This window comes from Microcaecilia unicolor, chromosome 2 (assembly GCF_901765095.1).
Source record: "Microcaecilia unicolor chromosome 2, aMicUni1.1, whole genome shotgun sequence".
In the NCBI taxonomy this organism is placed as follows: Eukaryota; Metazoa; Chordata; class Amphibia; order Gymnophiona; family Siphonopidae; genus Microcaecilia; species Microcaecilia unicolor.
The window spans coordinates 61877015-61890935 of record NC_044032.1 but is presented as its reverse complement, the minus strand read 5'-3'; the positions used below and the strand labels follow the sequence as shown (position 1 = coordinate 61890935).

At 38.5% G+C, this 13921-nt stretch overlaps 1 protein-coding gene across 5 annotated transcripts in view; it reads left to right on the top strand.

Moving 5' to 3' along the window:
• The window catches only part of ATP8B1 (ATPase phospholipid transporting 8B1), a 225912-nt gene that overhangs the window by 139318 nt on the left and 72673 nt on the right, over positions 1-13921 (top strand). For all 5 annotated transcript variants that reach the window (XM_030192987.1, XM_030192984.1, XM_030192986.1 and 2 more), the window contains 4 exons: positions 6056-6138; positions 7871-8029; positions 8179-8267; positions 9462-9658. In XM_030192987.1, the coding sequence (XP_030048847.1) occupies positions 6056-6138; positions 7871-8029; positions 8179-8267; positions 9462-9658 (528 nt within the window). The remainder of the gene's footprint in view (positions 1-6055; positions 6139-7870; positions 8030-8178; positions 8268-9461; positions 9659-13921) is intronic.

Here is a 13921-nt window from a genome sequence, read left to right as displayed (position 1 = left end):
GCATTGATAAGTTCCTGGATGTTACAGTATAAATTGAAGTTGAACACCAATAAAACTAGGTTTTTATTATTTGATAATCATCCAGATCCATTATTGGATCATATTATGATAGATCAGACCAGATATTCTTTCTTCGGTTTAGATTCTGGGATTTTATTTAGATCAAACTTTGTCAATTGAATTTCATAATAAAGCTTTGGCCTAAGTTCTTGTTTTCATTTACGAAATCTGAATCGTTTTAGAAAGTTCTTTGAATTTGAGCAATTTAGGTTGCTGGTTGTGAAGAAAGTGTGTTTTAAGCCTGTAAAATGTATTGGATATTTTCCTGCATTATGTTCTGAAGTGAATTTCTCCTATTTGGCCAGCAGGTGGTGTTTCTTTGCTGTAAGGCTGTGATAGGGAACTGAATGTTCATGTTCTTTAACACAAACAGGAAGCAAGAAGCAATATATATTTGAAAATGTTATTGACTGGGCTCTGATTGGCCTCGAGTTTGAGCAGTTGTTGCTGGGTGTTGTTTCAATCATAGCCTGGGAGAAAGACAGACATCTTTTTGTTGAAGCTCAGTGAATTATATGTCCTGGCCTCCCCAGGTACTTTCTAGGAAGTAAACAAACGTTTAGTTAGTTTTATAATTGATCCATATTTCAGTTACCTGTTATTGTTTGCCAATTGCACTATTTTGTTCCACTGTTCAATATTTTTTAAGAGAATAAACATAATTGTTTGCCCTGTTTGTCTAGACTGATAAAGAATCCTGATGGTTTGTGTGTTGGGTCTGTGAGTACTTTCTGGGAACTGTGGGACCACTGGGAGTGTGGCTTCAGTAACCTAGAAATCACGGGGGGATAATTTTGAGAGCAGGAGACTCGCCCAGAGGCGGTTGAGGGTGCTAGTTTACAGCACAAGTGATAGGTGCAGGCGGACCTGAGCTATGCTGGAGATAGCCCTCTTAAGTGGCCACGGGGTAACCCCAGGCGGGTGGCTAGGCATTTTGTGACACTGGTACTACCATTTCTACTGTATAAGTTGGATTATTGTAATCTCATATACCTTGGTGCTTCAAAACAAGTTATTTGAAAATTGCAGACTGTCCTGAACAGTGATGTGAGATTCATTTTTTCCTTGCAGAAATATGATTTCTGTGTTTTGTTGAGCTCCATTGGCTACTTTGTAGAAGCGAGGATTTTGTTTGTTTTCATGTGTACTGTATAGTATCATAAATGGTGAATGCCCAGAGTATTTATTGCATTTGTTCACAACTTTTATTAGATCTAGAATAACGTTACATAATTCTCCTTTTGCTTTTCCTATTTCAAGAAGTGTTAAGATTTAAACTGTATGAGAAATTGCTTGTTTATCAGGCTCCCAGAATTTGGAAAGAATTGCAGCCATATTTAAATATTTTATTTAGTTTCCCTTTAAGAGAAATTTAAGATTTTTTTTTTTATTTTTTTATTAGATTTCAAATTTTTTTTACACATAAAACATGTAAATAGTAATACATTGTATACCTTGATCAATAATCTAAACAATTATATTATTAATAATTTGCAAGTACACAAATTCACCAAGTAAGAACAGGTTATACAATTAATTAGACCACAACTATAACTTCCAAGGGAAACGTGAATTAGATTATAGGAGATCTCAAAGAAGAAAAAGAAAATCGTTTATGGCCTGGCCTACCTTACCCTTACTACTATTGATAATCTGATAACATCAATTATTCTGCAGGTGTAATGGCTAATTTTTTCATCGCTAAGAACGCTTTAAGATGTTCCGGTTCAAAAAAATATATTTTACTCCCATATATTTAACCAGACATTTACATGGGTAAGCACGTAAATATGTTGCCCCCAAAGCTCGGGTCTCTTCTCTATATGAAAGAAATATCTTTGTCCTGTCCTGAGTTGTCTTACAAACATCCGGGTATATCCACAATCTTTGACCACAAAAAGTTTTTAAGACATTTTTAAAATATAACTTCAGTACAGCATTCAAATCCTGTTCGAAAACAAATGATATCAAAAGAGTTCTGCGCTGTTCAATTTCAGATAGAGATGAGTCTAATATTACTGAAATGTCCAGTTGTGCTTGAGGATCCAAAGATATGTTCCCCTGCTCATTTGTCTTGCCCTTATCTCCCGATTCAGCTTGCAGAGGAATTGGAAGGTAATATATTCTATTTAAAGGAGGAATAGCTGAATCTGGATATAACAAGATTTCTTTTAAATATTTCTTGAACATTTCAATAGGACTCAGAATATTGAATTTCCCCTGGATTAAAGAACTAAGATTCAATCTTCTATTAAAGTTCTCAAACTGTTCAAATTTTCTTGTGGATTACTATTTTATCTGTTACTAAAGATTCAGTCACAGATTTTAAAGATTTAACTTCCTGCTGAAGTGCTTCAGTTTGTAGGACCGATTCCTGCTTAGTTTTTTCAAGGGAATTAGTCAGAGTCAATTTTACTTACTAACAGAGAAGTCTCTCGAGCAGATTTTATTACCGTCTGGCTCAAGCCCTGTAGTATCTTCCATATCATCTGGAGATTTATCTCCGCCGGAGGGTTCCCCTCCAAAGAAATATCCTCAGCGTTCGGGGGGAGTTAGCGCCATCTGAGGTTTGGTCCAACACGCCTTCCGTAGTGGCTTCATCCTCCTCCCTCCGCCCCGAAATCGCTGGCGGCGGAAGTCGATTATCTGGCGGCGAAAGAGATATTTCCAGTGCTGAAGGAGATATGGCTCCTCCAATAGCTCCCAATTCAGCTTCGCTTGCCCTATTTCCTAGGATAGGCGTCGCGAATCAGTCCAGTGTTTGTTGGGACGGGGAGGAAGTTCGGGCCGCTGGCGTCAGGCCCTTAACTGCCTTAACTTTTGGTGTGAGGCATTTCAGTTAAGAGGAAAAACGCAAAGATTAGGCTCCCAGCAAAACTACCGTGAGCGATCCACGAACGCTCTGGCCGCCATCTTCTAAGATGAGATGATTCTTTTTTAAGAAGTTTTTTTTTAATGTGATTCTCTAGTATATGACTTGGTTACTCTTTTTAGTTTTGTAAACCACTTTGAACTGTACAGTATTAGTAGTATAGAAATACAATATAATGTATGTAAAGGGTTAAAAGTGCCAATGGGTAGCACCAAATACCCTTCTATTTTACAGAATTCTAGAACATACATGGGTAATAGCTACCACTAATTAGCACTTAAAACACATATATGATAGCCACTAATCTGTAATATATGTGGATATTATCAGTTGTACATATGTGAAAGAGGAAGTGTACATATGGATGGAGCATGATCAGGCAATTGGCAGGTTTACAAGGTTCACACTTAACTTACAGAATATGGTAAGTTAACGCACTAATGTGTTATCACATAGCCACGAACACTTAGCCTGCCATTGACATCACGTGTTTGCAGCGACATAGTCACACCTTAGGTCCACATTCTGTAATGTTGCATACCCATGTATGTTTCCTAAGAGACTATTGCTTTGTTCCATCATTCCCAGTGTTCATTTCCTTGCACCCCATTTGGTGCCCTTTGCAGAATTGCCTTATTATTTTCTGAAGTGTAAACATATTTGCAGTATATTCAGTTCTTTAGAATAAGTCCACCTATAAAATGATGGTTATAATATCCAAATAATTACATTGAAGTCACTTTTGCTTATAATCTTCATATTCAGCCTGTGCCTCTGAGAAAGCTGGAAGCAAAATGAGGGGCCCTTGTAAGGAGCTGATGTTTAGAGAAATTATAGTTGCAAGAATCGCATAGTGCAATTTACGCCATTGAATTTAAAGCAAAGAGTTGGATTATATATGCTTCTACAGCTGAAGGAATTGGATTGAAAATACTTGAACTGCAGAAAAGTGACATTTGGACTAATTAATACATTTAGTTTGAATATGAATTCTGGCTATATTTTGTACTTTAGGATCATCAAGTGTGGCTCACCCTTCATGGATTTTTTTTTTTTTTGCTCTGACATTTTTGTCTACTTCTCCTTGATTTTTGAGTGGCAGTGCCAATGATTGCGAAACTATCCTTTTGAGCTCACCTATTCACAGACCTATACTGATCTGTAGGAGCTTTAAGGATCCTGAGGTATCTGCCCTTTACCTGGAGGCTTGAGTAGTTTAATAATTTTGAGTGTTCTCCATTTGGATGTTTCTCCACTTGCTTGACCCTATTATTACAAATTCATTCATGATTTGGGGGATTTTCCTCTCATTTCCCAAAAATTTCTGAGATTTCATTTACCCAAATATTGACTGGATAATATGTCATGTTATGAAATGCTATGGAGGTAAAGTTCATAGATTAAGTAAATTACTACTTCATGGAGCAGCCGGTTTAGGAACTGAGAAGAGGGGGAGCTATTTTAAATCTAGTCCTTAGTAGAATGCAGGACTTATTGAGAGACATAATGGTTTGAGGACTGCTTGACAATAGTGATTGTAACATGATCACATTTGAGGTAATAACTGGAGTGAAGATACTAGACACACCTGCAACAGCAACTTTTGAAAAGGCAACTATAAAAAAAAGAAAATGGTTTAAAGAAGCAACTACAAAAGTTAAAAGGTGGAATTAAGGCCAAATAGTTGGTATGGCTAAAAAGTGGTGAAGGAGGCTATTAGAGCTAAAAGAAAATAGGTGAAAAAATGGGGAAAAGACCCAAATGAAGAAAGCAAGAAGCAGCATAAGGACTAGTGAGTTACATGCAAGGCATTGTGATAAAGAAGGCTAAAAAGAGAATTTGCTGTAAGAGGCAAAATACTTCGTAACAAAATCTTTTTCAGGTTAGAAACAGGCAGCCTGTAATGGAGTCAATCTCAAGCGGTTCAAATAAAGGTGGGACCTACTGCACATGCTCAGAAGCCTAGTTTAAAGGTCGTCTGAGCTATTTGACAAGGGCCAATCAGCGCCATCAGCTGTGATGTTACTCTCACACGTGTGGTTCTTGTATCCTGTCCACAGAGAACACCTGTTGCAGATGTGCAATATTGTTTTCACTTACATGCACAAGTTTTATAGAATCAGGGAGTTGGGGGCCTATTTACTAAGCCACACTAGAAGTTATTGTGGGTGCAGTTGTAACAATTAATGCAGCACCTTAGCAGTTAGTGCACACTAATTTCCACTTGTGAAGTCATATGTCCAGGTCAAGATGTGGAGAATTTCCCTAGTATTTTACAAGAAGCTCTGCCAAATGTAGAGCCTCTTTTACATGTACTGCCTGCGCCTATTTATGTCTTTCAATGAAGAGGGAGCATCCTTTTCTAAAGAAAGCTGCATGTGAGGAAAATATACTGTAAATACACGCGTGCGCAAACGCACATACACACATAAGAGCAACTTTCTAAAATTGTTGCTCCACTGTAGCCAGAGGGATGCCTGCTGAGTTGCACTCTTGGTGATATCGGGTTCAAATTTGGCTGCCAAGACCTCAAGTAGTAATTGATACCTGTATTGTAGGTCTGCCCAGGACATTCCCTCTCTGCCGTACCCACATCCCCTTGACTTTAAACATAGTAAGCCTCCACACATGTAAATGGCATCTGTTGTGAAATACATTTATACATGCAACTCTCTCTCTACACACGTAAGTACTGCTGTTTATATGTAGGGATGCTCCTAAAATTAGGCAGTTAAGGTCTTTATATGAAAAGGTGTGTGGGGCATTGAATGCACCTTACAGTTGATTACAGAGGTGCAACCATGCATGCATTAACTGTTAGTATGACACATAACAGCAGAGTTAATGCTACCTGAATAGAAGTAGGTAACTGATCATATTTGCCATTCAGCTAATGCATAGTTTAAAAATAAGTCTCTGTTAACTAAATGGCAGGTTGTTGGGAATACCCCAAACAGCAGAGGTTTTAGCCATTAACCTTTGGTAGCTGCAAACCCTTACTGCATTATAGTGAATAATATTCTTAATCTCCACACTTTTACAGTTTTTTTTTTCATTGTTGTTGTATTTTGAGATCTCCTTCTTGTAAATACTATGCTTTTTTTTTTTTTTTTAATCTTTCAGAGAGACTAACTTGAAGTTCAAGATGTCACTTGAAGTAACAGACCGGTTATTGCAACAAGAGCAAGCGATGGCTGAATTTGATGGTTTGTTTAATAACAGTGTTTTGCTTTTAGAATAAGTGATGGGTGGGGGGGCGCGGAGGTCCCCTTTACATCTAAACTGCTCATATCATAGGAAAGATTTTTCAGAGCTATTTACTTGGATGGGTATTCCCTTTTTTTTTTTTAAGGCAGTTTGGAAACTGTAAAGGGGAATATTTCATATTTTTACACTGCTCAATTTAAGGTATATTTATGGGATTGAAACTCTTTTGTATCTTTTGCTTGTATTGAATGAATTGTATATGATTTTTATATTGTAAACCATTTTGGATCCACTTTGGAAGAGACACTATAGAAAAGTAATACATTCTATTATGTAACCTTCCACTATCTAGAACAATGGGATGTGGTGACAACAGACCATAGCAAGTCAGGCTGGGGGGGCTCATTACAAATTCCACGAGTCTGTAGTCAATAAATCACTTGGAGCTTAGAGCATTGCAAAGTGCCTTACATGACTTCCCCTTTCTGGCAGGAGCCCTGGTCTGAGTTTTCCTTTCAGTGCAATGGTAGTGGCTTATATCAACAAGCAAGGCAAAACCCACAGTCATCTGATGGCGGTGGAGGCAGCCTTCCTCATAAGTTGTGCTGAGAAAAATCTCTGCTTGTAGACATCTCACATCTCTGGGTCCTTGAATGTGGAGGCAGACTTTCTCAGCAGGCACTCCTTGGACCCAGAAGAATGGGAACTATCCAGCCAGAATTTTCAGCTGATAGTGGACTGATAGGGTTGTCTGCATCTGGACTTGATGGTGACGAAAATGAATGCCAGAGTGCCCAAGTTCTTCAGCCGTTGGAAAGAACTGGGCTTATTGGGGATTTGCTTTGTTGTTTTCCATCTCGGAGGCCACTGGGACTGAGCATATGCAGTGCTCACCTCATATTTCTCTCTCTCTCTCTCTCTCCCTCCCCCTCCCCCCCTCCCCCTCCCCCCCTCCCTCTCCCCCCCACACTTTCAGTATAGAAGAATTGGCTTTACTGGATAGTTGAAACTGTGCTGGGGTCTCCATTGCATAGAAGGTCCATGATATTTTGTCCTGTTTTTCTTTAAACCCCTTATAGCCAGTTTAAAGACCAAGGGAGCCTTGCTTAGGGTAGATGTGATCTTTGAGAATCTCAAAATTGTCTCCCCCCCCCCCCCCCAAAAAAAAATATATATTTATCTAGGAGCACCAATGGTATTTAACATGCTTTCTGCTGGTGGGAGGCAACCTGTGTGTCTACGACTTCAACCGCCTCAAATTGTTTTCCTTAGTATGTATGTACAGAAACTAGTGACCATTGCTGTAAATTATGCTTATCCCCCTTTACCAAAAGATGATGGACATTTGCTCTGCATTATTAAAGTCCTGTTCTCTGATCTTAACCAATCTTGTTTGAGTGTGTCTACATAAATTTTGTTTTTTGTTTGCTTTAAAATAAAAGGCTTCAGAACTAGGTTTAGAAGGCTAGCCTGGTGGTTAGATCATTTTGAAAAAAATGATTAAGAACATAGCCAGGTATAGCAATCCACAAACTTGATTTTTGCATAGGTGTCAATTAACAACAGTTAACTTTAAGGCTAGTGAGTCATAACCTCAGCCAGGTTATTACCGAATGAAAATGTTCTATTCTATGCTGCTTTTAGGCTATGTAGAGTGGACACAAACTTCTGTGAACACTCAAAGATCTCTAAATTGCTGGCATTAATCTTTTCATGGTAAATTGCCTTTAGGGTTGATTGAGTGCGAAGAACCCAATAATCGGCTGGACAAGTTTCTGGGCACAATGTTCTGGAGAGGTGCAAGTTATCCTCTAGATGCAGATAAAATTTTGCTGCGAGGCTGTAAAATTCGTAACACAGACTACTGCCATGGGCTGGTGATATTTGCAGGTAAGTGAAATTATACTCTATAGTTATGCATATGAAATTAAAAAAGCGATATAATTTAATATAGAATTGTTTTTTTATAAAATGTACAGTCTAAAAAAAACCGCTGGAACTTTTGGATTTCCATTTCCTTTGTTTTCCCTTCTTTCTAGGAGCAGACACTAAAATAATGAGAAATGGTGGGAAAACCAGATTGAAAAGGACAAAAATTGACTCTCTGATGAATTATATGGTTTATACGGTAAACACTGTATAATCTACTTCATGTTGAGCTTTGTTTTAAATAAGAGGTTTCTTGAAAGTACTTTTGCTGTATCAGGAAATGAATCCAATATTAAAAATAAATATAAAGTCAGTATAAAGAATTTAAAAAGTCATCACTAGCAGAACAGTGCATGCTAGCACATGGTCCCTACAATTTGGCTTCTAATTTTTTGGTTTTGTAGATGTAATTTCTCATTTTTAAGTGTATATTGCAAGATTTGTTGTATGCCAGTACTAAAAGGATTTCTTCATGTAGATAATAGAAATCAAACAAAATTAAAACATGGAAAAGAAAATAAGATGATACCTTTTTTATTGGACATAACTTAATACATTTCTTGATTAGCTTTCGAAGGTTGCCCTTCTTCGTCAGATCAAAAATAAGCAAATGTGGTAGCCGACAGTGTATATAACAGTCTCTCATAGACAGTCTAGCAGGGTGGGTAGGAGATGTGTGTGGGGACTTCAAAGCATTCCATAGATAGTCTAGCAGGATGTTTGTGGGGAGGGGAGGGTGATAAGCAGAGAAATACAACTTTATGGTTTATAATGGGCTAGAAAATCCAGATCCTTGTTAAGTCCTGTCTGTTGGGTGTTAAAATATTCAATCATTCTAAAATATTCAATCCATGTAGACAGAATGGGGAAGATCCTGGGAGAAATGGCCTAGTAGTTTTGAGCAGTGGGCTGAGAACCAGGAAAACGAGGGTTCAGATGCTGCTCCCGCCTCTTTGTCATTCCTGTTACGATTCTACCTTACCCATCACCCTGGGCAAATCACGGTACCTTCCATTACCTCGGGTACACATTTAGAATGTAAGCTCTCTTTTAGGAAAGAAATTATTGTACTTGAATACTTATTATGCTGTAAGGTGAAAGGCAAACTAAAAATCCAAAAATAACTTTTTTTCTGATTTTATGAAACACATACATTATGGAACCCATGTAACATGTACGTTGGTGTCTGGGTTGTTTGATCTCATTTATAGGTAAAGCTATTATCTGGTCTACAGTGTAATATATAAAATAACAAAACCAACCCTTGACCGTATTATATTGAGACATTTTATATAAAGTTTATAGTGTATTTGCCTTTTCTTTCTTAGAACAGTGTTATGGACTAATGTCTTCCATTGTACAAACTATTTAATAGCAAAACATTCTCTTTCAGATTTTTGTTCTTCTTATTTTATCATCTGCTGGTCTTGCTATTGGGCAAACGTTTTGGGAAGATCAACTAGGCAAAAAGAATGTATCTTGGTACCTGTACGATGGATATGATTACAGCCCCACTTATCGTGGTTTCCTTGCTTTCTGGGGTTATATAATTGTTCTAAATACTATGGTGCCCATTTCCCTTTATGTCAGGTAATGAAGTTTTTCGTTTACTTTTACTTTTTAAGATGGAAAATGCATTGATATATAGCCTGTTTCAGGATAGGCAGATATTAGGAGGTATCTGGGAATAATCCAGGCTTATTGTGAAGGACTGATGGTCACACACAAGTTGGTATAACAGATTTTAAGTGTTCTTCTCCAAGGACTCTTCTGTCAAATTTTCTGCTAATTATGATGGCATTTTTGGTAAGCAGAACTGGATTTTCAAGGTAATATGCAGAGGAAGTGGTACATTTTACTACTACTAGCAGCTATTTTGAGTGCTCCGTAAGACAAATGGAATGGCTCAGTGCAGTTCCATGTGTAGCTTTCTCTATGCCCATCCATGTATTCACAAACAAACATGTATATGGCCAAATAAAGCCTTGTGAACAGGCCCTTCTTGTATAGCTCACCTGAAAAGGACTAGTTTTTGAAAAGTGAATTAACGGACTTGTATTCTGTATGTATTATGATCCTGCTGAGGACTGCAATAAAAACACATGATTAATCTGATCTGACAGTGAACTGGATCAAATTTTCTATCTAGGATTATTTTAAAGTCAAGTTACAGGGAATCATTTGTATTTCGGGGTGGGTGGGAGGGAATTTAGGGTTGTGATGTTAAGTTATGAAACTATGCAACTAGGTAATGGAAAGTACAGGGAGGTGACTCACTCACATGGGCTGTTATGTGATAAATATAAGTTAAAATGTGCACACAACATTGGAGCACACAATTTAGTTCACTTTAAAAAAATTAAAAAAAATACCATTTTGGCATGCTACTTTACAGTGGCCAGATGGGCTAAACTATTAGTAAAGTTAAAAAGTACATTAATAAACCACTGGCATTACTCTGCTTTACCCTAGGATCCCTGAGCCACAGTTGATCTAATGACAAATTGCTCCTAAGGGAATATATCAAAGTCTCGTTTTGTTTGCTTCTAGTTCATTTGGGACCACAGATGATATCCTGACACCACAAGCCTTCATTCAGAGAACCACTTGAGGATTTTTCTCCTATTTAATGCTCCCCACCCCTGCTACCTGTTCTGGTAATGGCAGTGAGGAGGGCATTCATCTGAGAGCCATGGATCCAAGACTCTGAATCCAGCCACTAGGCAGTGTTAATTAGTCTCTCCCTGGAGACTGTAAATTCTCGTCCTCTGCCCCAGTTAACTTAGAGCTTTATTGCAGAAAGGTGAATTATACGTTAGATTGTTGGTGAAGACCCAACTTAAAAATTGAATCATAGACCTTTGGCATGGGGCTGGCCATATGAAATGTTAGTTTCGTAAGTGTATAGAGGTGTGTTTGAAAATTGCCCTCGCCATGTGCATATATAAATTTCAAAAACTATTTATGTAATTAATTGATTTAATGATAAATTATCCACCCTTGGTGCAGGGTGGGGTAGCGAGGGAGAAGTGGAACTCTGAATACAGACATAAGAGGGCAATTCAGTGACAAGCACTAAGTTAGGCACCCAAAATCTATGTGCTAAGCTAGTATTTTATAATAGCAAATTTGTGCACCTAATGTGTGTTAGCAGTGGTCTTCACTAATTTTTAAGTCCAGGCCACTCTGGATCCAAATGAGCTGAAGGAGAGCTGCCAAATACCTTTTCATGAGGGCAAGGGCAATGCTGACCAGTGTGTCAATGACTTTCATCCCTTCCAGCCCATCTTCAAACCCATTGAGGATGTCCTCAAGGAAGTGTGTGTTTCTAAATGCATTCTCTTCTACCGAGAAATGTCTTGACCTTCAAGCATGTGGCTTTTACCCAATCCACTTCCCCCTTTTTCTCACAAGCTTGGGTGGCGGTACAGAATAGCAAGGAAATAAATTAGGGCCATGCCATAAATCTCCAGGGGCGGCTGTTGGCGCCCGGGTCTTGCATTTAAGGACATTGGTTTATAAAATATATGTTGGCAATTATGCACCACCACTTTTGCCAGCTCTATAGCAGGTGTAAATGTGAGCACCTAACTTGACAGTATTGTACACGCTAAAATAGAATGTCGATGTGCCTCCAATGTGAATTCCTCCTTTCGGTTACGCGTAAGAGCCCTTAAACACCAGTTATAGAATAGCACCTAACTGCCATTTTCCCCCAGTTGTGGTGCTTAATTATAGTTAACTTTGGTTTGCGCACCAAAAGTTAGGTGCCTAAGTTTTGCCACACTATATAGAATAACCCTATCAGTTTCACATAATCAAAACTAGGCTCAGAAAAAAAAAAGTGCAATAAATTGTTCTAGGCTTTGCACATCAGTTAATTCAGCTATAGTGCACAATTTTATAGATGTATGTAAAAATGGGCTTTGCACTTTTCATTCTGCCTTAGATCACTCTGGAGCTGCTCCTGGGGTGGATTGTTGGCTCTCTCAGGCTTTGGCATCCTTTTCTCACAATCTTGGTCTTTGTGACACTTGGCATCTTCTCACCCTACAGTTCGGGATTATACTTTTTATTCCCACACCCATGGGTTTTACTCTTCAGTAGACTACATTCTTTTGGACACTAGGTTGTCTGAGGAGGATGGCTCATCCAACTTTGGTACTATCACTTTTTCTGATCATGCGCCTGTGTGGGTTATTGTTCATTCTGTTCGGAAGGAAGATAAGGATCAGTGGTGGACTCTGAATATTCTTTTGCTAAAGGATGATGAAATCCTTGAGGGTGTTAGATTTTTGCTTAAGGATTATTTGAACTTGATTTTGCATTTTGGCCATGCTTTGGGCATTGTTTGGAATGCCTTAAAGGTGGTGTTCCATTGTTACTTTATTCAGAAGGCCAACCAACGGGCTCGTTCAATATACCCAGTTGGCCCGCTGTCTCAATACCATCAGTCGATCGGAGGAACATCAAAAGGCTACTGGTTCAGTTTCTGTTTTCTGTGAATTGCAGGCTGCTGAACGACGGTTGGATAGTCTTTACATGGAACAGTTACAATTTTTCAGTTGAAACATAAGCAAATTACATTATGAATACATAATAAAACTTAGATGTTCTTTTGGCCCTTAAACTGCATAAGCTTTGCTCTGAGCGTCCCTTTATTTGTGTGAGTGACCAGCAGGGCCAGGTCTTAACTAAAGCTTCATTGATTTGATAGTGTTTTGGTCAGTGTGCTTCCAAGAATAATACTTGGGACTCCACTATCCGCCCAGATGGTATTGAGGCATATTTATCTACTCATGATTTTCCTACATTGACTGAGGACTAACGTATGGGTCTGGCGGGTCCAGTTACCCCTCGTGAGGTCCAACAGGTTATTAGAGTTGCCAACTGAAAAATCTCCTGGCTTTGCTGTTGAATTGGTTCCACTTTTGGCGGAACTTCTTAATGTGGTCAGGAGTGGAGAAGCCTTGACCCTGTCCATGTTTGGAGGCTTGGATAGTGGTCATACCTAAACTGAGCAAAAACAAAACCGAACGCACCTCCTATCGTCACATTTCTGTTCTTAACTCTGACAAACTTTGGCCAAGGTTTTAGCTAGGAGCCTTGTTGCTGTCCTTCCTTCCTTTATATACCCAAATTGAGTGGGATTTGTGGCCCATTGGCAAGCCATGGACAATGTGTATCGAATGGTGGATTTGCTTTACTGTGCTAAGTGTGTGTTTCTTTCTCGGTGCCTTCTCAGTCTTGATGTCAAGAAGGCTTTTGACCGTGTCCATTAGCCTTTTATGAACGGGAACTACAATGGGGATAATTTTACAAAGCAGTTTGCGTGTGTTAATGTTTTACACAAGGAATAGGGCACATATGTGCAAACAGGTACACACTGACAATATGGTGTGCACTTAAAATACACCCGTTATGTATGTGTTCTGGGAGTGTAGGTTTTTGGAGCAGGATGGAGTTGTTTACAGACATGCATAGAGAATGTACACACACACACACCTTTTGGAGCAGGTATAAATTTGAAGGCATTTCTGGGATTAGTTCTGGGAGCCTATTTGATAAAGACCTATGGATGCCTATGTTACCTTTACAAAATAAAACCATATAATCTCTTACTGTATTCTTTTTCTTTTTTATTGGATCATTAGAAGGTGTTCCTTGTTGAAAAAATATCAGAAGGGTATTGCCGTAATTCTTTGTTGCCTGTCTACTTGATGCTTATTGAGATAAGCATAATTTGAGCATCTAAACAAATCGCAAAATTATAAGTACATAAAATTGGTATATAAAAATGATGGATCAGTGAAGAATTATCGTGATACTCTTCTGATATGTTTTCAGTAAGGA